The sequence below is a fragment of the Bufo bufo genome, chromosome 3 (genome assembly GCF_905171765.1).
Source record: "Bufo bufo chromosome 3, aBufBuf1.1, whole genome shotgun sequence".
Lineage (NCBI taxonomy): Eukaryota > Metazoa > Chordata > Amphibia > Anura > Bufonidae > Bufo > Bufo bufo.
In genome coordinates, this window is record NC_053391.1 from 6,738,605 (window position 1) to 6,761,610 (window position 23,006).

At 48.8% G+C, this 23,006-nt stretch overlaps 1 protein-coding gene across 2 annotated transcripts in view; it reads left to right on the plus strand.

The window, feature by feature from the left end:
- STXBP5L (syntaxin binding protein 5 like) overlaps positions 1–23,006 on the plus strand; it is a 237,159-nt gene that overhangs the window by 134,526 nt on the left and 79,627 nt on the right. For both annotated transcript variants that reach the window (XM_040422836.1, XM_040422837.1), the window contains exons 6-9: positions 7,909–7,972; positions 18,645–18,728; positions 19,733–19,856; positions 20,001–20,079. In XM_040422836.1, coding sequence (XP_040278770.1) covers positions 7,909–7,972; positions 18,645–18,728; positions 19,733–19,856; positions 20,001–20,079 — 351 coding nt within the window. The remainder of the gene's footprint in view (positions 1–7,908; positions 7,973–18,644; positions 18,729–19,732; positions 19,857–20,000; positions 20,080–23,006) is intronic.

Sequence of the window (23,006 nt, forward strand, 5' to 3'; positions counted from 1 at the left end):
AGTCCTGCTTCTCCCGCCCACTCCTAGAGAAAGCCTGTGAGTCCTGCTTCTCCCGCCCACTCACAGAGAAAGCCTGTGAGTCCTGCTTCTCCCGCCCACTCCTAGAGAAAGCCTGTGAGTCCTGCTTCTCCCGCCCACTCATAGAGAAAGCCCGTGAGTCCTGCTTCTCCCGCCCACTCCTAGAGAAAGCCTGTGAGTCCTGCTTCTCCTGCCTATTCCTAGAGAAAGCCTGTGAGTCCTGCTTCTCCCGCCCACTCCTAGAGAAAGCCTGTGAGTCCTACTTCCTCTACCCACTCATAGAGAAAGCCTGTGAGTCCTGCTTCTCCCGCCCTCTCATAGAGAAAGCCTGTGAGTCCTGCTTCTCCCGCCCACTCATAGAGAAAGCCTGTGAGTCCTGCTTCTCCTGCCCACTCATAGAGAAAGCCTGTGAGTCCTGCTTCTCCCGCCCACTCCTAGAGAAAGCCTGTGAGTCCTGCTTCTCCTGCCCACTCCTAGAGAAAGCCTGTGAGTCCTGCTTCCTCTACCCACTCATAGAGAAAGCCTGTGAGTCCTGCTTCTCCTGCCTATTCCTAGAGAAAGCCTGTGAGTCCTGCTTCTCCCGCCCACTCACAGAGAAAGCCTGTGAGTCCTGCTTCTCCCGCCCACTCCTAGAGAAAGCCTGTGAGTCCTGCTTCTCCCGCCCACTCATAGAGAAAGCCCGTGAGTCCTGCTTCTCCCGCCCACTCCTAGAGAAAGCCTGTGAGTCCTGCTTCTCCTGCCTATTCCTAGAGAAAGCCTGTGAGTCCTGCTTCTCCCGCCCACTCCTAGAGAAAGCCTGTGAGTCCTGCTTCCTCTACCCACTCATAGAGAAAGCCTGTGAGTCCTGCTTCTCCCGCCCTCTCATAGAGAAAGCCTGTGAGTCCTGCTTCTCCCGCCCACTCATAGAGAAAGCCTGTGAGTCCTGCTTCTCCTGCCCACTCATAGAGAAAGCCTGTGAGTCCTGCTTCTCCCGCCCACTCCTAGAGAAAGCCTGTGAGTCCTGCTTCTCCCGCCCACTCCTAGAGAAAGCCTGTGAGTCCTGCTTCCTCTACCCACTCATAGAGAAAGCCTGTGAGTCCTGCTTCTCCCACCCTCTCATAGAGAAAGCCTGTGAGTCCTGCTTCTCCCGCCCTCTCATAGAGAAAGCTTGTGAGCAGGGGTGCACCTAGCCATCCTGCTGTCTCATTAAATAAGTCCAGTGGCGCAGGAACAGTGGGACTTAAGGCTCAGCTTTTTTCTGAACTCCCATTGAAGTGATTGGAGGGTGGACGCGCTTGTGCGATGTGCTCTCCTGTTCTGGAGATGAGTCCCAGAGGTAAGAACACGCAGGTATTTGACTTTAAAGGGATTCTGCCATCAGATTTAACCCCTCTAACCTAAACATATGCTCATGTCCAGACTAATAAGAAGAATCCTAAGCTTGCCCTATTAAACCTCACTGTGGCTCTATTTGCCCAAAAAACAGGTTTTTATAACCTGTTAATCACTTACTTAAGGTGCCCAAGGGGAGGTCTGTTAATACAGGGTGCCCGGCCGCACCCCTCGTCGTCCGGTGCCCAGCGCCGCCTTCCCTGTCTTCAGCGCCGCCTTCTACAGCTCAGCGCCGCCTCCGCAATCCTCCCCGTCCCTCTGCCAGATCCCGCGCCTGCGCACTAGGCTCAGCCTGAGCCTAGTGCGCAGGCGCGGGATCTGGCAGAGGGAAGGAGAGGATTGCGGAGGCGGTGCTGAGCTGTAGAAGGCGGCGCTGAAGACAGGGAAGGCGGCGCTGAAGACAGGGAAGGCGGCGCTGAAGACAGGGAAGGCGGCACTGATGACAGGGAGGGCGGCGCTGGGCACCGGATGGCGAGGGGTGCGGTCGGGCACCCTGTATTAACAGACCTCCCCTTGGGCACCTTAAGTAAGTAATTGACAGGTTACAAAAACCAGTTTTTTGGGCAAATAGAGCCACAGTGAGGTTTAATAAGGCCAGCTTAGGATTCTTCCTGTTAGTCTGAACATAAGCATATGTGTAGGCTAGAGGGGTTAATAGCATATCCTAGCACTATGCCACCAATGTCTGAGATGAGACAACCCCTTTAAGATCTGGCCTTTCAATTTATACCAGGTAGAGCAAATGGTAAAATCTGTGGTCACATTTGGTGAAAGAAAATGCCAAAACCCAAAGCAGAACATTCTAATTTTGCTGCAAATTTTGGGGGCTTGTCTTCAGAAAAAATCTTCCTCTATCTGTAATAATATAGAGAAAGTATTACATGGTATATACGCACACATGTATGGCATATATACCCAGATACATATAGTACATATACACATTATACACACACATATACAAAATATACACATTATCCCCGCCCACTAATATAGACACCCTGAGAGTCCTGTATCCCTGCCCACTAATATAGACAGCCTGTGAGTCCTGTATCCCCGCCCACTAATATAGACACCCTGAGAGTCCTGTATCCCCGCCCACTAATATAGACAGCCTGTGAGTCCTGTATCCCCGCCCACTAATATAGACAGCCTGTGAGTCCTGTATCCCCGCCCACTAATATAGACAGCCTGTGAGTCCTGTATCCCCGCCCTCTAATATAGACAGCCTGTGAGTCCTGTATCCCCGCCCACTAATATAGACAGCCTGTGAGTCCTGTATCCCCGCCCTCTAATATAGACAGCCTGTGAGTCCTGTATCCCCGCCCTCTAATATAGACAGCCTGTGAGTCCTGTATCCCCGCCCTCTAATATAGACAGCCTGTGAGTCCTGTATCCCCGCCCTCTAATATAGACAGCCTGTGAGTCCTGTATCCCCGCCCTCTAATATAGACAGCCTGTGAGTCCTGTATCCCCGCCCTCTAATATAGACAGCCTGTGAGTCCTGTATCCCCGCCCTCTAATATAGACAGCCTCTGAGTCCTGTGTCCCCGCCCTCTAATATAGACAGCCTGTGAGTCCTGTATCCCCGCCCTCTAATATAGACAGCCTGTGAGTCCTGTGTCCCCGCCCTCTAATATAGACAGCCTCTGAGTCCTGTATCCCCGCCCTCTAATATAGACAGCCTGTGAGTCCTGTATCCCCGCCCACTAATATAAACAGCCTGTGAGTCCTGTGTCCCCGCCCTCTAATATAGACAGCCTCTGAGTCCTGTGTCCCCGCCCTCTAATATAGACAGCCTCTGAGTCCTGTATCCCCGCCCTCTAATATAGACAGCCTGTGAGTCCTGTATCCCCGCCCACTAATATAGACAGCCTGTGAGTCCTGTATCCCCGCCCTCTAATATAGACAGCCTGTGAGTCCTGTATCCCCGCCCACTAATATAGACAGCCTGTGAGTCCTGTATCCCCGCCCTCTAATATAGACAGCCTGTGAGTCCTGTATCCCCGCCCTCTAATATAGACAGCCTGTGAGTCCTGTATCCCCGCCCTCTAATATAGACAGCCTGTGAGTCCTGTATCCCCGCCCTCTAATATAGACAGCCTGTGAGTCCTGTATCCCCGCCCTCTAATATAGACAGCCTGTGAGTCCTGTATCCCCGCCCTCTAATATAGACAGCCTGTGAGTCCTGTATCCCCGCCCTCTAATATAGACAGCCTGTGAGTCCTGTATCCCCGCCCTCTAATATAGACAGCCTGTGAGTCTTGTATCCCCGCCCACTAATATAGACAGCCTGTGAGTCCTGTATCCCCGCCCTCTAATATAGACAGCCTGTGAGTCCTGTATCCCCGCCCTCTAATATAGACAGCCTGTGAGTCCTGTATCCCCGCCCTCTAATATAGACAGCCTGTGAGTCCTGTATCCCCGCCCTCTAATATGGACAGCCTGTGAGTCCTGTATCCCCGCCCACTAATATAGACAGCCTGTGAGTCCTGTATCCCCGCCCTCTAATATAGACAGCCTGTGAGTCCTGTATCCCCGCCCTCTAATATAGACAGCCTCTGAGTCCTGTATCCCCGCCCTCTAATATAGACAGCCTGTGAGTCCTGTATCCCCGCCCACTAATATAGACAGCATGTGAGTCCTGTATCCCCGCCCACCTGTAGAGAAAGCCTCTGAGTCTTGCTACTTCTACACTCATAGAGAAAGCCTGTCTACATAGAAGTCAGTTTCACAGGCTTTCTCTATGAGCCCTGGCGGCGACATATACACACACACATACAAACTATACACCCCCTATCCTAGCCCGCCCCCTCTGTCCTTTGCCTCCTTCAGATAGGCACCTGATGCATCTGTTGTTTTCCATCTCTGAGGGCTTTGCAGATCCTGGAGAACCCACCATTCATTAAATAGTCTCATGCTGGATTACTTTTAGGCTGGACCAGTGGCTTTACTCAGTGTCGGACTGGGGTGCCTAGGGCCCACCAGTAAAATTTATTTTAAGGGCCCACCTTACGGATACATTAAAATATTACCTGCTCACACAGCAGCAGACAAGGGTCCCTGCAGCGACTTTGAGAAAGTGGGTCCCCCAAAAAAGAGGATACTGATTGGTCTGCCTCTGTACCCAGAAGCCATCTCAGCCACCTGATGCATCTATGATTAAACTGGGAAGTTTCTTAATTAATCTATGTCACAATGTGGGAGGAGGGGAGGAACACCAGAATGACAACAGATGGAAAATGACCAGGAACTAGGCCCTAAGGCTAGGGAAAGGGAAACGGTAACCACCTAGGAAACCCTAAACCTAGCCCTGACTCCTCTCAGTATGAATAGACCCTGAAGGTGGGACTATTCATACACCAGAAACCTAGGCCCTTGTAACCCTAAATATACCTAGGATTAGTGACAGGGTCTGAGACTATTGGCTCCTTCCCAGATGAACGAACCAGGGTCTTATTGAGGCCTAGTAAACAACGAGCAAATGGGAACAACAAAATACAAAGAGAAGAACACTTATCTTCAATAGAAAATGGATGAGCAGGAACTCAGATGAGGACCACACACCAGCTCTTCCAACTCCAGGCAGAGAATATCAACCACATGGTATGAAGTGTGAGTCCAGACTAAATAGAGGAGCAGTAATGACCACAAGCTGCACCTGAGACAAGAGGTGTGGTCATTACCGACAACACTGCAACAAGTGAAAACAGATAGGCTGTCAGATGACCTCACGTGCAGCCAGTCTCTCAGATCTTCTAACCTCTGTCACTGGAGGGATCGTGACAATCTACTCATTTTTTATATGAACATAGATTGGTTGAGGTGCTGTACACTACCTATCTATATGTAGTGCAATCACTCTACTGTGTTATGTGCCACTTGTGCAGGGGGTAGTAGACTAGGGGCCCACCTTGCTCAGGGGCCCATCAGGGGATTCACCTGTACCCCTGTGGGCCAGTCCGAGCCTGGCTTTACTGGTGTTGGCCAGTCCCTGGAGGCTTCTCAGACATCACCATAGTGGTCATACACTGCTGGAGTCTTGTACAGCAGAAGTCCTGTTACTGGAGGTTCTGTCTTGGGGACCTCGGTAGGTACACATCAGATTGCTGTTGACAGATCAGTGTCACTCCTGCAGCTGCACACCCCTCCTCTTCCTCCATAGAGATTACATTCCCAGTCATGCACATTGATGAGAGGACCAGAGTCAGCGCCTGATTCTTTTATACTATCAGGAATATAATGAACTAGTTGAGATCGTCAGATCCCCCCACCCCCACCCGATCTGCACCCCATTAAAGTGAAATGCCGCAGCCTTTACTGCCATTGCTTTATGTTGTGGCATTTAGGAAATGAATACAAATCTGCCGACTCTGCAATTACTCCAGTGATAAATCTTCTCTCCCATAAATCACGTGTGACCTTTCCATACAGACTCCAGTCCGGGCTCCTGCACTGATATATATATATCATATACTTCCTTCATTGGTCTTCTCTGTGTCTTCAGTTTTATCACACACATTGAGTTACAGAGTCTCATATTGACTCTGTGCTCCTCCTGTACATGTCAAGAATAAGGTGCAGTTTATTACTGTTTTATTTCTGCTGAATTTTATATCATCATTTATATTGTCTGTGTTCCCAAATAACCTTCATGTACCCATCTGACCGGGTCGTATAAAGAGTCCCTGAAAATATTTGCAACAAATCTCATAGAGCTTACTTATACTCCAGAGCTGCACTCACTATTCTGCTGGTGCAGTCACTGTGTACATACATTACTTATCCTGTACTGATCCTGAGGTACATCCTGTATTATACTCCAGAGCTGCGCTCACTATTCTGCTGGTGCAGTCACTGTGTACATACATTACTTATCCTGTACTGATCCTGAGTTACATCCTGTATTATACTCCAGAGCTGCACTCACTATTCTGCTGGTGCAGTCACTGTGTACATACATTACTTATCCTGTACTGATCCTGAGTTACATCCTGTATTATACTCCAGAGCTGCACTCACTATTCTGCTGGTGCAGTCACTATGTACATACATTACTTATCCTGTACTGATCCTGAGTTACATCCTGTATTATACTCCAGAGCTGCACTCACTAGTCTGCTGGTGCAGTCACTGTGTACATACATTACTTATCCTGTACTGATCCTGAGTTACATCCTGTATTATACTCCAGAGCTGCACTCACTATTCTGCTGGTGCAGTCACTGTGTACATACATTACTGATCCTGTACTGATCCTGAGTTACATCCTGTATTATACTCCAGAGCTGCACTCACTATTCTGCTGGTGCAGTCACTGTGTACATACATGACTTATCCTGTACTGATCCTGAGTTACATCCTGTATTATACTCCAGAGCTGCACTCACTATTCTGCCGGTGCAGTCACTGTGTACATACATTACTTATCCTGTACTGATCCTGAGTTACATCCTGTATTATACTCCAGAGCTGCACTCACTATTCTGCTGGTGCAGTCACTGTGTACATACATTACTTATCCTGTACTGATCCTGAGTTACATCCTGTATTATACTCCAGAGCTGCACTCACTATTCTGCATTTACTGTATGTGTTGTGCCTGATGCCTTGATTTGTGGTCCTCAGTGTAGATGATGAGAATCCCACTTCCAGACCTGTGATGATTGTGTTATCCTGGTGTCCACCGTGCCACCCCCTCCTGTCACTTCTCCATTGTGCCTCATGCTTTTCAGGATACGCGCGGTGTGAGAAGAACCTCGGCGTCTCACATGTGCTCCAGACCCGTCCAGGGACATTGATCCCTTTCCTAATGGAAGCTGAGTGCGGCCATTGACTCTGCCTCCCGATGTGGGTTTCTCCTGATAGAACTCATGGCTTTTGCTGCTGGCAGAGATGCAGCAGGTTCTGGGTATTTTCTCTGCTCCCTGTGGTGAGCTGAGTAGATGTGGGAGCATAGGACACTGCGCCCTGTCCCTTTAAGAGACATGAGGGACAGCCTATAATATATTCTTGTAGGAGCCTTCCATAAAATAACATCTTCTATCATCCTTTGTATGACTGCTGCTGTCCAACATTCATGAGTTATAATCACAGCTGAGGGTTTGTTACAATGTATCAGTAGCCTCAGTGATCTACTAGACACATCAGCTTCACACACCTCCTGTCTCGATTCATGGCTGCCTACACGAAAATAACATACAGTCCACTCCACCAGTATCGCCACCGGCTTGTCTCCCGCTGGGATGAAGCCTCTGTTTTGTGTGCTGGAATTTCCTTTTCTGTATTTACCGGCAATTATACACTGCTACGAACCCTCAGCACTGGAAAGATATTGGTTCTCTAGCTGAGTTCATTGTCCAGACGCATAGCAGAGCCCACAGAGTACTTACGTCACACGCAGTCCTCCGCGGTGCCGATCTCCTGCCGCGAGCCTCCTCCCAGGCTGTGTAGACCCTAATCTTTCCAGGTGAGGGGTCCCCCTCCGCCTCGTAACTCTCTCTGTCTTTGCCTTCCTGACAGATCCACCAAGACTCACCCGGGGCCAGTTGTACATTTAAGTGACACCCCACGAGATGAAGGCAAGGTAAGGCGCCCCGTGTTCCATTAATCCTTTTCCTGCATGTTAGGCTGCGTTCACACGGGCGAGATTTCCGCGCGGGTGCAATGCGGTAGGTGAACGCATTGCACCCGCACTGAATCTGGACCCATTCATTTCAATGGGGCTGTTCAGATGAGCGATGATTTTCACGCATCACTTATGCGTTGCGTGAAAATCGCAGCATGCTCTATATTCTGCGTTTTTCACGCAACGCAGGCCCCATAGAAGTGAATGGGGTTGCGTGAAAATCGCATGCATCCGCAAGCAAGTGCGGATGCGGTGCGATTTTCACGCACGGTTGCTAGGTGACTGTCTATACACTGTATTATTTTCCCTTATAACATGGTTATAAGGGAAAATAATAGCATTCTGAAAACAGAATGCTTAGTAGGTGATCAGTTGAGGGTTAAAAAAAATAAATAAAATTAACTCACCTTCTCCGTTTGTTCGCGTAAGTCCCGGTCTCTTCTTTACTTCTCAAAAGATGAACTATGGGCTAAAGGACCTTTGATGACGTCAGATCACATGCTCCAATCACAGGGTCCATCACCGTGGTGATGGACCCTGTGATTGGAGCATGTGATCTGACGTCACCAAAGGTCCTTTAGCCCATAGTTCATCTTTTTAAAGAACTGAAGACCGGGAGAACTACGCGAACAAACGGAGAAGGTGAGTTAATTTTATTTATTTTTTTTACCCCTCAACTGATCACCTACTATGCATTCTGTTTTCAGAATGCTATTATTTTCCCTTATAACCATGTTATAAGGGAAAATAATAACATCTACACAACACCGAACCCAAACCTGAACTTCTGTGAAGAAGTTCGGGTCTGGGTACCACAGTCGGTTTTTTATCACGCGCGTGCAAAACACATTGCACACGCGCGATAAAAACTGAACATCGGAACGCAATCGCAGTCAAAACTGACTGCAATTGCATTCCTACTCGCGCGGGTTTGCCGCAACACACCGGGACGCATCCGGAACTAATCCGGACACGCTCGTGTGAACCCAGCCTTAGTCGTCATTTTTAAAGGATTTGTCCATAATGCAATCTTCTGCCTAGTGGCAGCTTCCATCCACAACAGAAGGGTCTAAGGCTGGGTTCACACGAGCGTGTCCGGATTAGTTCCGGATGCGTCCCGGTGTGTTGCGGCAAACCCGCGCGAGTAGGAATGCAATTGCAGTCAGTTTTGACTGCGATTGCGTTCCGATGTTCAGTTTTTATCGCGCGTGTGCAATGTGTTTTGCACGCGCGTGATAAAAAACCGACTGTGGTACCCAGACCCGAACTTCTTCACAGAAGTTCAGGTTTGGGTTCGGTGTTGTGTAGATGTTATTATTTTCCCTTATAACATGGTTATAAGGGAAAATAATAGCATTCTGAAAACAGAATGCATAGTAGGTGATCAGTTGAGGGGTAAAAAAAATAAATAAAATTAACTCACCTTCTCCGTTTGTTCGCGTAGTTCTCCCGGTCTTCAGTTCTTTAAAAAGATGAACTATGGGCTAAAGGACCTTTGGTGACGTCAGATCACATGCTCCAATCACAGGGTCCATCACCGTGGTGATGGACCCTGTGATTGGAGCATGTGATCTGACGTCATCAAAGGTCCTTTAGCCCATAGTTCATCTTTTGAGAAGTAAAGAAGAGACCGGGACTTACGCGAACAAACGGAGAAGGTGAGTTAATTTTATTTATTTTTTTTAACCCTCAACTGATCACCTACTAAGCATTCTGTTTTCAGAATGCTATTATTTTCCCTTATAACCATGTTATAAGGGAAAATAATACAGTGTATAGACAGTCACCTAGCAACCGTGCGTGAAAATCGCACCGCATCCGCACTTGCTTGCGGATGCTTGCGATTTTCACGCAACCCCATTCACTTCTATGGGGCCTGCGTTGCGTGAAAAACGCAGAATATAGAGCATGCTGCGATTTTCACGCAACGCATAAGTGATGCGTGAAAATCATCGCTCATCTGAACAGCCCCATTGAAATGAATGGGTCCAGATTCAGTGCGGGTGCAATGCGTTCACCTACCGCATTGCACCCGCGCGGAAATCTCGCCCGTGTGAACGCAGCCTAAGGATCCTCCGCAGCGCACTTATAAAACGCAGCTTTTCCTTGACATGTAACATGTAAAGCCATACTGAGACCTGATTTTTATCCTCCCTCATCCTCCAGTTACATCCAGAGCTGCAGACACAATTTTGCTAATTACCATTGAGCTCTCTGGCTGTAGAGATATATCTCCTGCTGCTGCTATTTAAAGGGGTTATCCAATTTTTCAAACAGCCCCCCCCCCCCCCATGTGCCGGGCCCCTCACAGGTAATATACTTACTCAGATCCTGTCACCGCACCGCCGCTGCTGCTTCTCCCTGTACACGGATGAAAACATCCGGTGTCGGGGGGAGCAGCCAATGGCAGGCGGGGACAAGCCTCCCTAGCATCGCGGGTGACGCTTGGGTGGCTCGTCCCCGTCCCCGCCTGCCAATTGCTGCTCCCCCCGACACCGGATGTTTTCATCCGTGTACAGGGAGAAGCAACCGCAGCGGTGCGGGGAACGGGGTAAGTATATTACCTGTGAGGGGGGCTGTTTGAGAAATTGGATAACCCCTTTAAATATGTTGCCAAAGCGCAGAGAACAGTGTCAAAATGGGGGTAATCTCTGCTTTCCCCTGGTCCAGATGATGACATTGTGCTGGGTGGTCTCCTCTATACCACGGTCCAGATGATGACATTGTGCTGGGTGATCTCCTCTATACCACGGTCCAGATGATGACATTGTGCTGGGTGGTCTCCTCTATACCCTGGTCCAGATGATGACATTGTGCTGGGTGGTCTCCTCTATACCACGGTCCAGATGATGACATTGTGCTGGGTGGTCTCCTCTATACCCTGTTCCAGAATATGACATTGTGCTAGGTGATCTCCTCCATACCACGGTCCAGATGATGACATTGTGCCTGGTGATCTCCTCCATAGCACGGTCCAGATGATGATATTGTGCTGGGTGATCTCCTCTATACCCTGGTCCAGATGATGACATTGTGCTGGGTGGTCTCCTCTGTACCCTGGTCCAGATGATGACATTGTGCTGGGTGGTTTCCTCTATACCACGGTCCAGATGATGACATTGTGCTGGGTGGTCTCCTCTATAACCTGGTCCAGATGATGACATTGTGCTAGGTGATCTCCTCCATACCACGTTCCAGATGATGACATTGTGCTGGGTGAGCTCCTCCATACCACGGTCCAGATGATGATATTGTGCTGGGTGATCTCCTCTATACCCTGGTCCAGATGATGACATTGTGCTGGGTGATCTCCTCTATACCCCGGTCCAGATGATGATATTGTGCTGGGTGGTCTCCTCTATACCAGGGTCCAGATGATGACATTGTGCCTGGTGATCTCCTCCATACCACGGTCCAGATGATGATATTGTGCTGGGTGATCTCCTCTATACCACGGTCCAGATGATGACATTGTGCTGGGTGGTCTCCTCCATACTACGGTCCAGATGATGATATTGTGCTGGGTGATCTCCTCTATACCACGGTCCAGATGATGATATTGTGCTGGGTGGTCTCCTCTATACCAGGGTCCAGATGATGACATTGTGCCTGGTGATCTCCTCCATACCACGGTCCAGATGATGATATTGTGCTGGGTGATCTCCTCTATACCACGGTCCAGATGATGACATTGTGCTGGGTGGTCTCCTCTGTACCCTGGTCCAGATGATGACATTGTGCTGGGTGGTTTCCTCTATACCACGGTCCAGATGATGACATTGTGCTGGGTGGTCTCCTCTATAACCTGGTCCAGATGATGACATTGTGCTAGGTGATCTCCTCCATACCACGTTCCAGATGATGACATTGTGCTGGGTGAGCTCCTCCATACCACGGTCCAGATGATGATATTGTGCTGGGTGATCTCCTCTATACCCTGGTCCAGATGATGACATTGTGCTGGGTGATCTCCTCTATACCCCGGTCCAGATGATGATATTGTGCTGGGTGGTCTCCTCCATACTACGGTCCAGATGATGATATTGTGCTGGGTGATCTCCTCTATACCACGGTCCAGATGATGATATTGTGCTGGGTGGTCTCCTCTATACCAGGGTCCAGATGATGACATTGTGCCTGGTGATCTCCTCCATACCACGGTCCAGATGATGATATTGTGCTGGGTGATCTCCTCTATACCACGGTCCAGATGATGACATTGTGCTGGGTTGTCTCCTTTATATCCTGGTCCAGATGAGGACATTGTGCTGGGTGGTCTCCTCTATACCATGGTCCAGATGATGACATTGTGCTGGGTGGTCTCCTCTATACCACGGTCCAGATGATGACATTGTGCTAGGTGATCTCCTCCATACCACGGTCCAGATGATGACATTGTGCATGGTGATCTCCTCCATACCACAGTCCAGATGATGATATTGTGCTGGGTGATCTCCTCTATACCCTGGTCCAGATGATGACATTGTGCTGGGTGGTCTCCTTTATACCACAGTCCAGATGATGACATTGTGCTGAGTGGTCTCCTCTGTACCCTGGTCCAGATGATGACATTGTGCTGGGTGGTCTCCTCTATACCACGGTCCAGATGATGACATTGTGCTGTGTGGTCTCCTCTATAACCTGGTCCAGATGATGACATTGTGCTAGGTGATCTCCTCCATACCACGGTCCAGATGATGACATTGTGCTGGGTGATCTCCTCTATACCCTGGTCCAGATGATGATATTGTGCTGGGTGATCTTCTCTATACCATGGTCCAGATGATGACATTGCACTGGGTGGTCTCCTCTATACCATACCCTGGTCCAGATGATGCCATTGTGCTGGGTGATCTCCTCTATATCCTGGTCCAGATGATGACATTGTGCTGGGTGATCTCCTCTATACCATGGTCCAGATGATGACATTATGCCGGGCGATCTCCTCTATACTCCGATTCATTTGATGACAATGTGCTGGATGATCTCCTCTATACTCCGGTCCAGACGATGACATTGTGCTGGGTGATCTCCTCTATACCAAAGTCCAGATGATGACATTGCACTGGGTGGTCTCCTCTATACCCTGGTCCAGATGATGCCATTGTGCTGGGTGAGCTACTCTATATCCTGGTCCAGATGATGCCATTGTGCTGGGTGGTCTCCTATATACCCTGGTCCAGATGAGGACATTGTGCTGGGTGATCTCCTCTATACCCTGGTCCAGATGATGACATTGTGCTGGGTGATCTCTTCTATACCCCGGTCCAGATGATGACATTGTGCTGGGTGATCTCCTCTATACCCTGGCCCAGATGATGACATTGTGGTTGTTGATCTCCTCTATATTCCGGTTCACATGATGACAATGTACTGGGTGATCTCCTCTTTACCCTGGTCCAGATGATGACATTGTGCTGGGTGATCTCCTCTATACCCTGGTCCAGATGATGACATTGTGCTGGGTGATCTCCTCTATACCCTGATCCAGATGATGACATTGTGCTGGGTGATCTCCTCTATACCCTGATCCAGATGATGACATTGTGCTGGGTGATCTCCTCTATACCCTGATCCAGATGATGACATTGTGCTGGGTGATCTCCTCTTTACCCCGGTCCAGATTATGATATTGTGCTGGGTGATCTCCTCTATACCACGGTCCAGATGATGACATTGTGCTGGGTGATCTCCTCTATACCCTGGTCCAGATGATGACATTGTGCTGGGTGATCTCCTCTTTACCCCGGTCCAGATGATGACAATGTGCTGGGTGATCTCCTCTTTACCCCGGTCCAGATGATGACATTGTGCTGGGTGATCTCCTCTATACCATGGTCCAGATGATGACATTATGCCGGATGATCTCCTTTATACTCCGGTCCAGACGATGACATTGTGCTGGGTGATCTCCTCTATACCAAAGTCCAGATGATGACATTGCACTGGGTGGTCTCCTCTATACCCTGGTCCAGATGATGCCATTGTGCTGGGTGAGCTACTTTATATCCTAGTCCAGATGATGCCGCTGTGCTGGGTGGTCTCCTATATACCCTGGTCCAGATGAGGACATTGTGCTGGGTGATCTCCTCTATACCCTGGTCCAGATGATGACATTGTGCTGGGTGATCTCCTCTATACCCCGGTCCAGATGATGACATTGTGCTGGGTGATCTCCTCTATACCCTGATCCAGATGATGACATTGTTCTGGGTGATCTCCTCTATACCCTGGCCCAGATGATGACATTGTGGTTGGTGATCTCCTCTATATTCCGGTTCACATGATGACAATGTACTGGGTGATCTCCTCTTTACCCTGGTCCAGACGATGACATTGTGCTGGGTGATCTCCTCTATACCAAAGTCCAGATGATGACATTGCACTGGGTGGTCTCCTCTATACCCTGGTCCAGATGATGCCATTGTGCTGGGTGAGCTACTCTATATCCTGGTCCAGATGATGCCATTGTGTTGGGTGGTCTCCTATATACCCTGGTCCAGATGAGGACATTGTGCTGGGTGATCTCCTCTATACCCTGGTCCAGATGATGACATTGTGCTGGGTGATCTCCTCTTTACCCCGGTCCAGTTGATGACAATGTGCTGGGTGATCTCCTCTTTACCCCGGTCCAGATGATGACATTGTGCTGGGTGATCTCCTCTATACCATGGTCCAGATGATGACATTATGCCGGGCGATCTCCTCTATACCCTGATTCATTTGATGACAATGTGCTGGATGATCTCCTCTATACTCCGGTCCAGACGATGACATTGTGCTGGGTGATCTCCTCTATACCAAAGTCCAGATGATGACATTGCACTGGGTGGTCTCCTCTATACCCTGGTCCAGATGATGACATTGTGCTGGGTGGTCTCCTATATACCCTGGTCCAGATGAGGACATTGTGCTGGGTGATTTCCTCTATACCCTGGTCCAGATGATGACATTGTGCTGGGTGATCTCTTCTATACCCCGGTCCAGATGATGACATTGTGCTGGGTGATCTCCTCTATACCCTGATCCAGATGATGACATTGTGCTGGGTGATCTCCTCTATACCCTGGCCCAGATGATGACATTGTGTTTGTTGATCTCCTCTATATTCCGGTTCACATGATGACAATGTACTGGGTGATCTCCTCTTTACCCTGGTCCAGATGATGACATTGTGCTGGGTGATCTCCTCTATACCCCGGTCCAGATGATGACATTGTGCTGGGTGATCTCCTCTATACCCTGGTCCAGATGATGACATTGTGCTGGGTGATCTCCTCTATACCCTGGTCCAGATGATGACATTGTGCTGGGTGATCTCCTCTATACCCTGGTCCAGATGATGATATTGTGCTGGGTGATCTCCTCTATACCAAAGTCCAGATGATGATATTGTGCTGGCTGATCTCCTCTATACCCTGGTCCAGATAATGATATTGTGCTGAGTGGTCTCCTCTATACCCTGGTCCAGATGATGACATTGTGCTGGGTGGTCTCCTTTATACCACGGTCCAGATGATGACATTGTGCTGGGTGGTCTCCTCTGTACCCTGGTCCAGATGATGACATTGTGCTGGGTGGTTTCCTCTATACCACGGTCCAGATGATGACATTGTGCTGGGTGGTCTCCTCTATAACCTGGTCCAGATGATGACATTGTGCTGGGTGATCTCCTCCATACCACGTTCCAGATGATGAATTTGTGCTGGGTGATCTCCTCTTTACCCCGGTCCAGATGATGACAATGTGCTGGGTGATCTCCTCTATACCACGGTCCAGATGATGACATTGTGCTGGGTGATCTCCTCTATACCCCGGTCCAGATGATGACATTGTGCAGGGTGATCTCCTCTATACCCCGGTCCAGATGATGACATTGTGCTGGGTGATCTCCTCTATACCCTGGTCCAGATGATGACATTGTGCTGGGTGATGTCCTCTATACCCTGGTCCAGATGATGACATTGTGCTGGGTGATCCTCTCTATACCCTGATCCAGATGATGACATTGTGCTGGGTGATCTCCTCTATACCCCGGTCCAGATGATGACATTGTGCTGGGTGATCTCCTCTATACCCTAGCCCAGATGATGACATTGTGCTGGGTAATCTCCTCTATACCCTGGCCCAGATGAGGACATTCTGCTGGGTGATCTCCTCTATACCCTGGCCCAGATGAGGACATTGTGCTGGGTGATCTCCTCTATACCCTGGTCCAGATGAGGACATTGTTCTGGGTGATCACCTCTATACCCCGGTCCAGATGATGACATTGTGCTGGGTGATCTCCTCTATACCCTGATCCAGATGAGGACATTGTGCTGGGTGATCTCCTCTATATCCCGGTCCAGATGATGACATTGTGCTGGGTGATCTCCTCTATACCCCGGTCCAGATGATGACATTGTGCTGGGTGATCTCCTCTATACCATGGTCCAGATGAGGACATTGTGCTGGGTGATCTCCTCTATACCCCGGTCCAGATGATGACATTGTGCTGGGTGATCTCCTCTATACCCTGGCCCAGATGAGGACATTGTGCTGGGTGATCTCCTCTATACCCTGGCCCAGATGAGGACATTGTGCTGGGTGATCTCCTCTATACCCTGGTCCAGATGAGGACATTGTGCTGGGTGATCTCCTCTATACCCCGGTCCAGATGATGACATTGTGCTGGGTGATCTCCTCTATACCCTGGTCCAGATGATGACATTGTGCTGGGTGATGTCCTCTATACCCTGGTCCAGATGATGACATTGTGCTGGGTGATCCTCTCTATACCCTGATCCAGATGATGACATTGTGCTGGGTGATCTCCTCTATACCATGGTCCAGATGAGGACATTGTGCTGGGTGATCTCCTCTATACCCCGGTCCAGATGATGACATTGTGCTGGGTGATCTCCTCTATACCCTGGCCCAGATGAGGACATTGTGCTGGGTGATCTCCTCTATACCCTGGCCCAGATGAGGACATTGTGCTGGGTGATCTCCTCTATACCCTGGTCCAGATGAGGACATTGTGCTGGGTGATCTCCTCTATACCCCGGTCCAGATGATGACATTGTGCTGGGTGATCTCCTCTATACCCTGGCCCAGATGAGGACATTGTGCTGGGTGATCTCCTCTATACCCTGGCCCAGATGAGGACATTGTGCTGGGTGATCTCCTCTATACCCTGGTCCAGATGAGGACATTGTGCTGGGTGATCTCCTCTATACTCCGGTCCAGATGATGACATTGTGCTGGGTGATCTCCTCTTTACCCTGGTCCAGATGATGACATTGTGCTGGGTGGTCTCCTCTTTACCCTGGTCCAGATGATAACATTGTGCTGGGTGATCTCCTCTTTACCCCGGTCCAGATGATGACATTGTGCTGGGTGATCTCCTCTATACCCTGGTCCAGATGATGACATTGTGCTGGGTGGTCTCCTCTTTACCCTGGTCCAGATGATAACATTGTGCTGGGTGATCTCCTCTTTACCCCGGTCCAGATGATGACATTGTGCTGGGTGATCTCCTCTATACCCTGGTCCAGATGATGACATTGTGCTGGGTGATCTCCTCTATACCACGGTCCAGATGATGACATTGTGCTGGGTGATCTCCTCTATACCCTGGTCCAGATGATGACATTGTGCTGGGTGATCTCCTCTTTACCCCGGTACAGATGATGACACTGTGCTGGGTGATCTCCTCTTTACTCCCGGTCCAGATGAGGACACTGTGCTGGGTGATCTCCTCTATACCCCGGTCCAGACGATGACATTATGCTGGGTGATCTCCTCTTTACCCTGGTCCAGATGATGTTGGAATCTCAAGATAAAATCCTCCTGTGCGTCTTGTGTTGTGTCGGAGCAGCTTTATTAAAGGACTGGTGTCCAGATTCAGAGAGGTTTTCCAAGTTACCCAAAAATTTGGCCAAGAATATTATAAAATAGAGAAGCCATACTCTGGTGCCATTCAGTCGTCGCTCTTTGTTTCTGGCGTTGCAGCGGTGAGGTGTGACCTCTATGATTGGCTGCATCGGTCACGTGGAATAGTCAATGATGTCACTGCAGTGCCAGAAGCAGAGACCTCTGGGAGCCCTGGAGCGGTGGTGCTGGGTGGGTGGGAGCAGGTCAGTATTTTTATTACATTTCCAGCCTTCGGGTCAGTTTTTGGGGGTCACGGTGACCCCTTTAAGTCTGCTATAATGATATGTCTCAACTACTTTCTGATTGACTTTATGTTTCAGTTCCCTAATCATGTTTAGGATTTCTGCTTGCTGTCAGTAAATAGAAACCTTCTTGTTTGCATCCAGAGGCTGAAAACTTGTGCAGAGCTAAAACCTCTCACAGCTGAGGGTCTGTTACAGCTGTATCCAGTCTGAACAATCCTCTGTGAGCTAAACACTGTGATTGTACCGACACATTGTAACAAACTATTAGTGCAGTAGAGAGATTTGTGCAGCTGATTTATAGTCTAGGCTGGATCCAATGGTACCAGACCTTCAGCTGTGAGAAGAATTAGTTGAGGATGAGGTTACCACCTCTTGTTGTCTCCATTCAGTCTTCACATTTTCTTCAGGGGCCACCATGTATATTGGGGTCCCCGATGCACTGAGTGACCTCCGTCTTTCTTTTCCAGTTGCTCATTGGATATGAGAGCGGCACCATTGTCCTGTGGGACCTGAGGTGTAAGCGAGCCGATCTGCGATTCTACTATGATGAGGTAAGTGTCCCTCTCGCAGGGAGTGCGGTAGATGCATGATGGGAGTTATTACCGTCTTATTACATTGTGTATTCTGCTCATTCCGCCAGCGTTCCAGCTCCGCCGACCCGATCCATGTCCGGCTTTGTTTACTTGGCTGCAGCGGTGACGTGTTCAGAAACCCCACCTACCCGCTTCAGCCAATCACTGGCTCCGTCTATCTGTAAGGCTGGTGATTGGCTGCAGTCACATGGGGTATACCGCCAAGTAAGCAGAGGCCGGTGGGCAGAACCGGAGGGGTCATGTGTAACCCTTTCATTGCTGGGCTGTTCTATTGGCTGCGTTCTAAATGGGATTTTTTTTAAATATTTTTATTAGTCTACCCCCAATGAATTTTTTTGGGCTTGGCTGTACTTCCATTAAAGGGGTGTTCTGGTTCGGGGTCAACTATCAGATCGGTGGGTGTGCTACTGCTGGGACCCCCACAAGAACAGGGGCCCCGTAACCCCCTTAAATGAATGGAGTAGCCAGTGGGGCATGTGCGTGCGGCCAATGCATTCATTTCCATGGGAATTTCGAGATAGTGGAGTACAGCCCCACGATCTAATAGTGATACCCAATCCTGTGGATACTTAATCTAACCCGAATACCCCTTTAATCTAACCGAAATACCCCAGCGCTGTATGCGCTGACGTGTGGCGCAGGCTGGTTCCGGTCAACTCCGCACATGGAATCCCTGTGACATCATCATCGTCCCCTACAATTAGCATCGGACATTGAATTTGGGCTTTTAGTTCCCTGTCGCGGTGCAGGATCGGCTGTCACAATGACGGGCGCAGTGCCTTCACAAAGCCATCCATAAATGAGCAAGCGCCTGGCACGAGGACCATTACTGGATAAAGGGGTAAGCAGATGTTGGGTCTTGTTGGCGTAGAACTTGCTCCACGCAGGATCGCGGTCTCAGAAACACCTGTGACGTGTCCGGGGCGCGACCGCCAGTAACGTGCATGTGCTCTCCTTCTCAGGCCATTCACTCTATAGGCTGGCACCATGAAGGACGGCAGTTCATGTGCAGCCATTCGGACGGCAGCCTCACCGTGTGGAACCTAAAGAACCCAGCCAAACCCTTCCAAGTCACCATTCCCCATGGTAAGATGGTGCCCAGCTGTTAGGGCACGCTGGGAGTTGTAGTTGGGAAATAACTGGCACCCAGATTGCAGCCTTCACCGGTGGCGGGAGAAGCTGCGAATCGCAGTCTCATTGATTTGACGTACGTCTCGTGTTGTCTTGTAGGGAAGAGTCAAAGAGATGGAAGGAAACACGAGTCGTGTAAACCCATATTAAAGGTGGAGTACAGGACGTGTAAAAACAGGTAATGGCGCGACCCTGTCCTCTACAACCTGTTGGCTGTTCTCCGGACTCCCATAGAACTGAATGGAGCATGTTGGGAGTTGTAGTTTTACAACAGCAGGCTTGCTGGAGGTTGCTGACCCCAATCTAGATTACTGCTGGTCGCAGGATGCTTGTGCTGATTGTTCTTACAGCAGGGACCGCACTGCCGCTGGGCTGTACTATTAGTATCTGTAGGATCAGACTACGCCGGGTTTGTAGTCTGTATCCATGGAGACACATAGGACTGAACAGGAGGCATTGAAGAAATAGGAAAGTTGTGTTCGCAAAAGTTTACACACCCTTCAAACTGAGCGGGTGGGGTTGGTTGTGACCTGGCGGTCTGCGTGGTGGCTGTGAACACGGCTTCTCCGTCCCAGGTTACACGTTATTTACACGCTGATGTTCCCGCGCCTTTCACATCTCCGCTCCTGGAAGTGAATGTCTTCCATGGCTGCTGAGGTGAAGTGGCCGCACTGCCTCCTATTGTACTGCACCTCAAAGGAGATGAAACGGGCCTCGCGCCTCGTCCGCGCTCCGCAGGATCAAACGCGCAAAGCCTTCTTCAATTCCAGAAAGCTCTTTGTTGTGAGAAGCTTTTCCATCTGTCTCTTCAGAAGCCTCTGCCTGGTGGTCACACATGTGCAGCGCTGCCCATAGATTACACCAGGACACATCCTAATCCAGCTAGTTATCACTGGAGAATGCAATAATCCAGCTAGTTATCACTGGAGAATATAATAATCCAGCTAGTTATCACTGGAGAATATAATAATCCAGCTAGTTATCACTGGAGAATGCAATAATCCAGATAATTGTACAGTGACTCATCCAAATAGTCATAGATTACTTCAGTCCTGCTACTAATAACATATAATACCAGGCCTGATATAATGTATACTACCATACGTATACAGGAGTGTCCCAGCCAGTATATAGTATATAGGACCAGCCAGTATATAGGACCAGCCAGTATATAGTATATAGGACCGGCCAGTATATAATATATAGGACCAGCCAGTATATAATATATAGGACCAACCAGTACATAGGACCAGCCAGTATACACTCCCCTAAAGAATTATTAGGAACACCTGTTCTATTTCTCATTAATGCGATTATCTAGTCAACCAATCACATGGCAGTTGCTTCGATGCATTTAGGGGGGTGCTCCTGGTCAAGACAATCTCCTGAACTCCAAACTGAATGTCAGAATGGGAAAGAAAGGTGATTTAAGCAATTTTGAGCGTGGCATGGTTGTTGGTGCCAGACGGGCCGGTCTGAGTATTTCACAATCTGCTCAGTTACTGGGATTTTCACGCACAACCATTTCTAGGGTTTACAAAGAATGGTGTGAAAAGGGAAAAACATCCAGTATGCGGCCGTCCTGTGGGCGAAAATGCCTTGTGGATGCTCGAGGTCAGAGGAGAATGGGCCGACTGATTCAAGCTGATAGAAGAGCAACGTTGTCTGAAATGACCACTCGTTACAACCGAGGTCTGCAGCAAAGCATTTGTGAAGCCACAACACGCACAACCTTGAGGCGGATGGGCTACAACAGCAGAAGACCCCCACCGGGTACCACTCATCTCCACTACAAATAGGAAAAAGAGGCTACAATTTGCACGAGCTCACCAAAATTGGACTGTTGAAGACTGGAAAAATGTTGCCTGGTCTGATGAGTCTCGATTTCTGTTGAGACATTCAAATGGTAGAGTCCGAATTTGGCGTAAACAGAATGAGAACATGTGTCCATCCTCTGATGGCTACTTCCAGCAGGATAATGCACCAGGTCACAAAGCTCCAATCATTTCACATTGGTTTCTTGAACATGACAATGAGTTCACTGCACTAAAATGGCCCCACAGTCACCAGATCTCAACCCAATAGAGCATCTTTGGGATGTGGTGGAACGGGAGCTTCGTGCCCTGGATGTGCATCCCTCAAATCTCCATCAACTGCAAGATGCTATCCTATCAATATGGGCCAACGTTTCTAAAGAATGCTATCAGCACCTTGTGGAATCAATGCCACGTAGAATTAAGGCAGTTCTGAAGGCAAAAGGGGGTCCAACACCGTATTAGTATGGGGGCACTAATAATTCTTTAGGTGAGTGTATAGTATGTAGGACCAGCCAGTATATAATATATAGGACCAGTCAGTACATAGGACCAGCCAGTATATAATATATAGGACCAGTCAGTACATAGGACCAGCCAGTATATAGTATATAGGACCAGCCAGTATATAATATATTAGGACCAGCCATTATATAATATATAGGACCAGCCAGTATATAGGACCAGCCAGTATATAGTATATAGGACCAGCCAGTATAAAATATATAGGACCAACCAGTATATAGGACCAGCCAGTATATAGTATGTAGGACCAGCCAGTATGTAATATATAGGACCAACCAGTATATAATATATAGGACCAGTCAGTATATAGTATGTAGGACCAGCCAGTATGTAATATATAGGACCAACCAGTATATAATATATATGACCAGTCAGTATATAGTATATAGGACCAGCCAGTATATAATATATAGGACCAACCAGTATATAGGACCAGCCAGTATATAGTATGTAGGACCAGCCAGTATGTAATATATAGGACCAACCAGTATATAATATATAGGACCAGTCAGTATATAGGACCAGCCAGTATATAATATATAGGACCAGTCAGTATATAGGACCAGCCAGTATATAGTATGTAGGACCAGCCAGTATGTAATATATAGGACCAACCAGTATTTAATATATAGGACCAGTCAGTATATAGTATATAGGACCAGCCAGTATATAATATATAGGACCAGTCAGTACATAGGACCAGCCAGTATATAGTACATAGGACCAACCAGTATATAATATACATTACCAGCCTTCATATAATCTA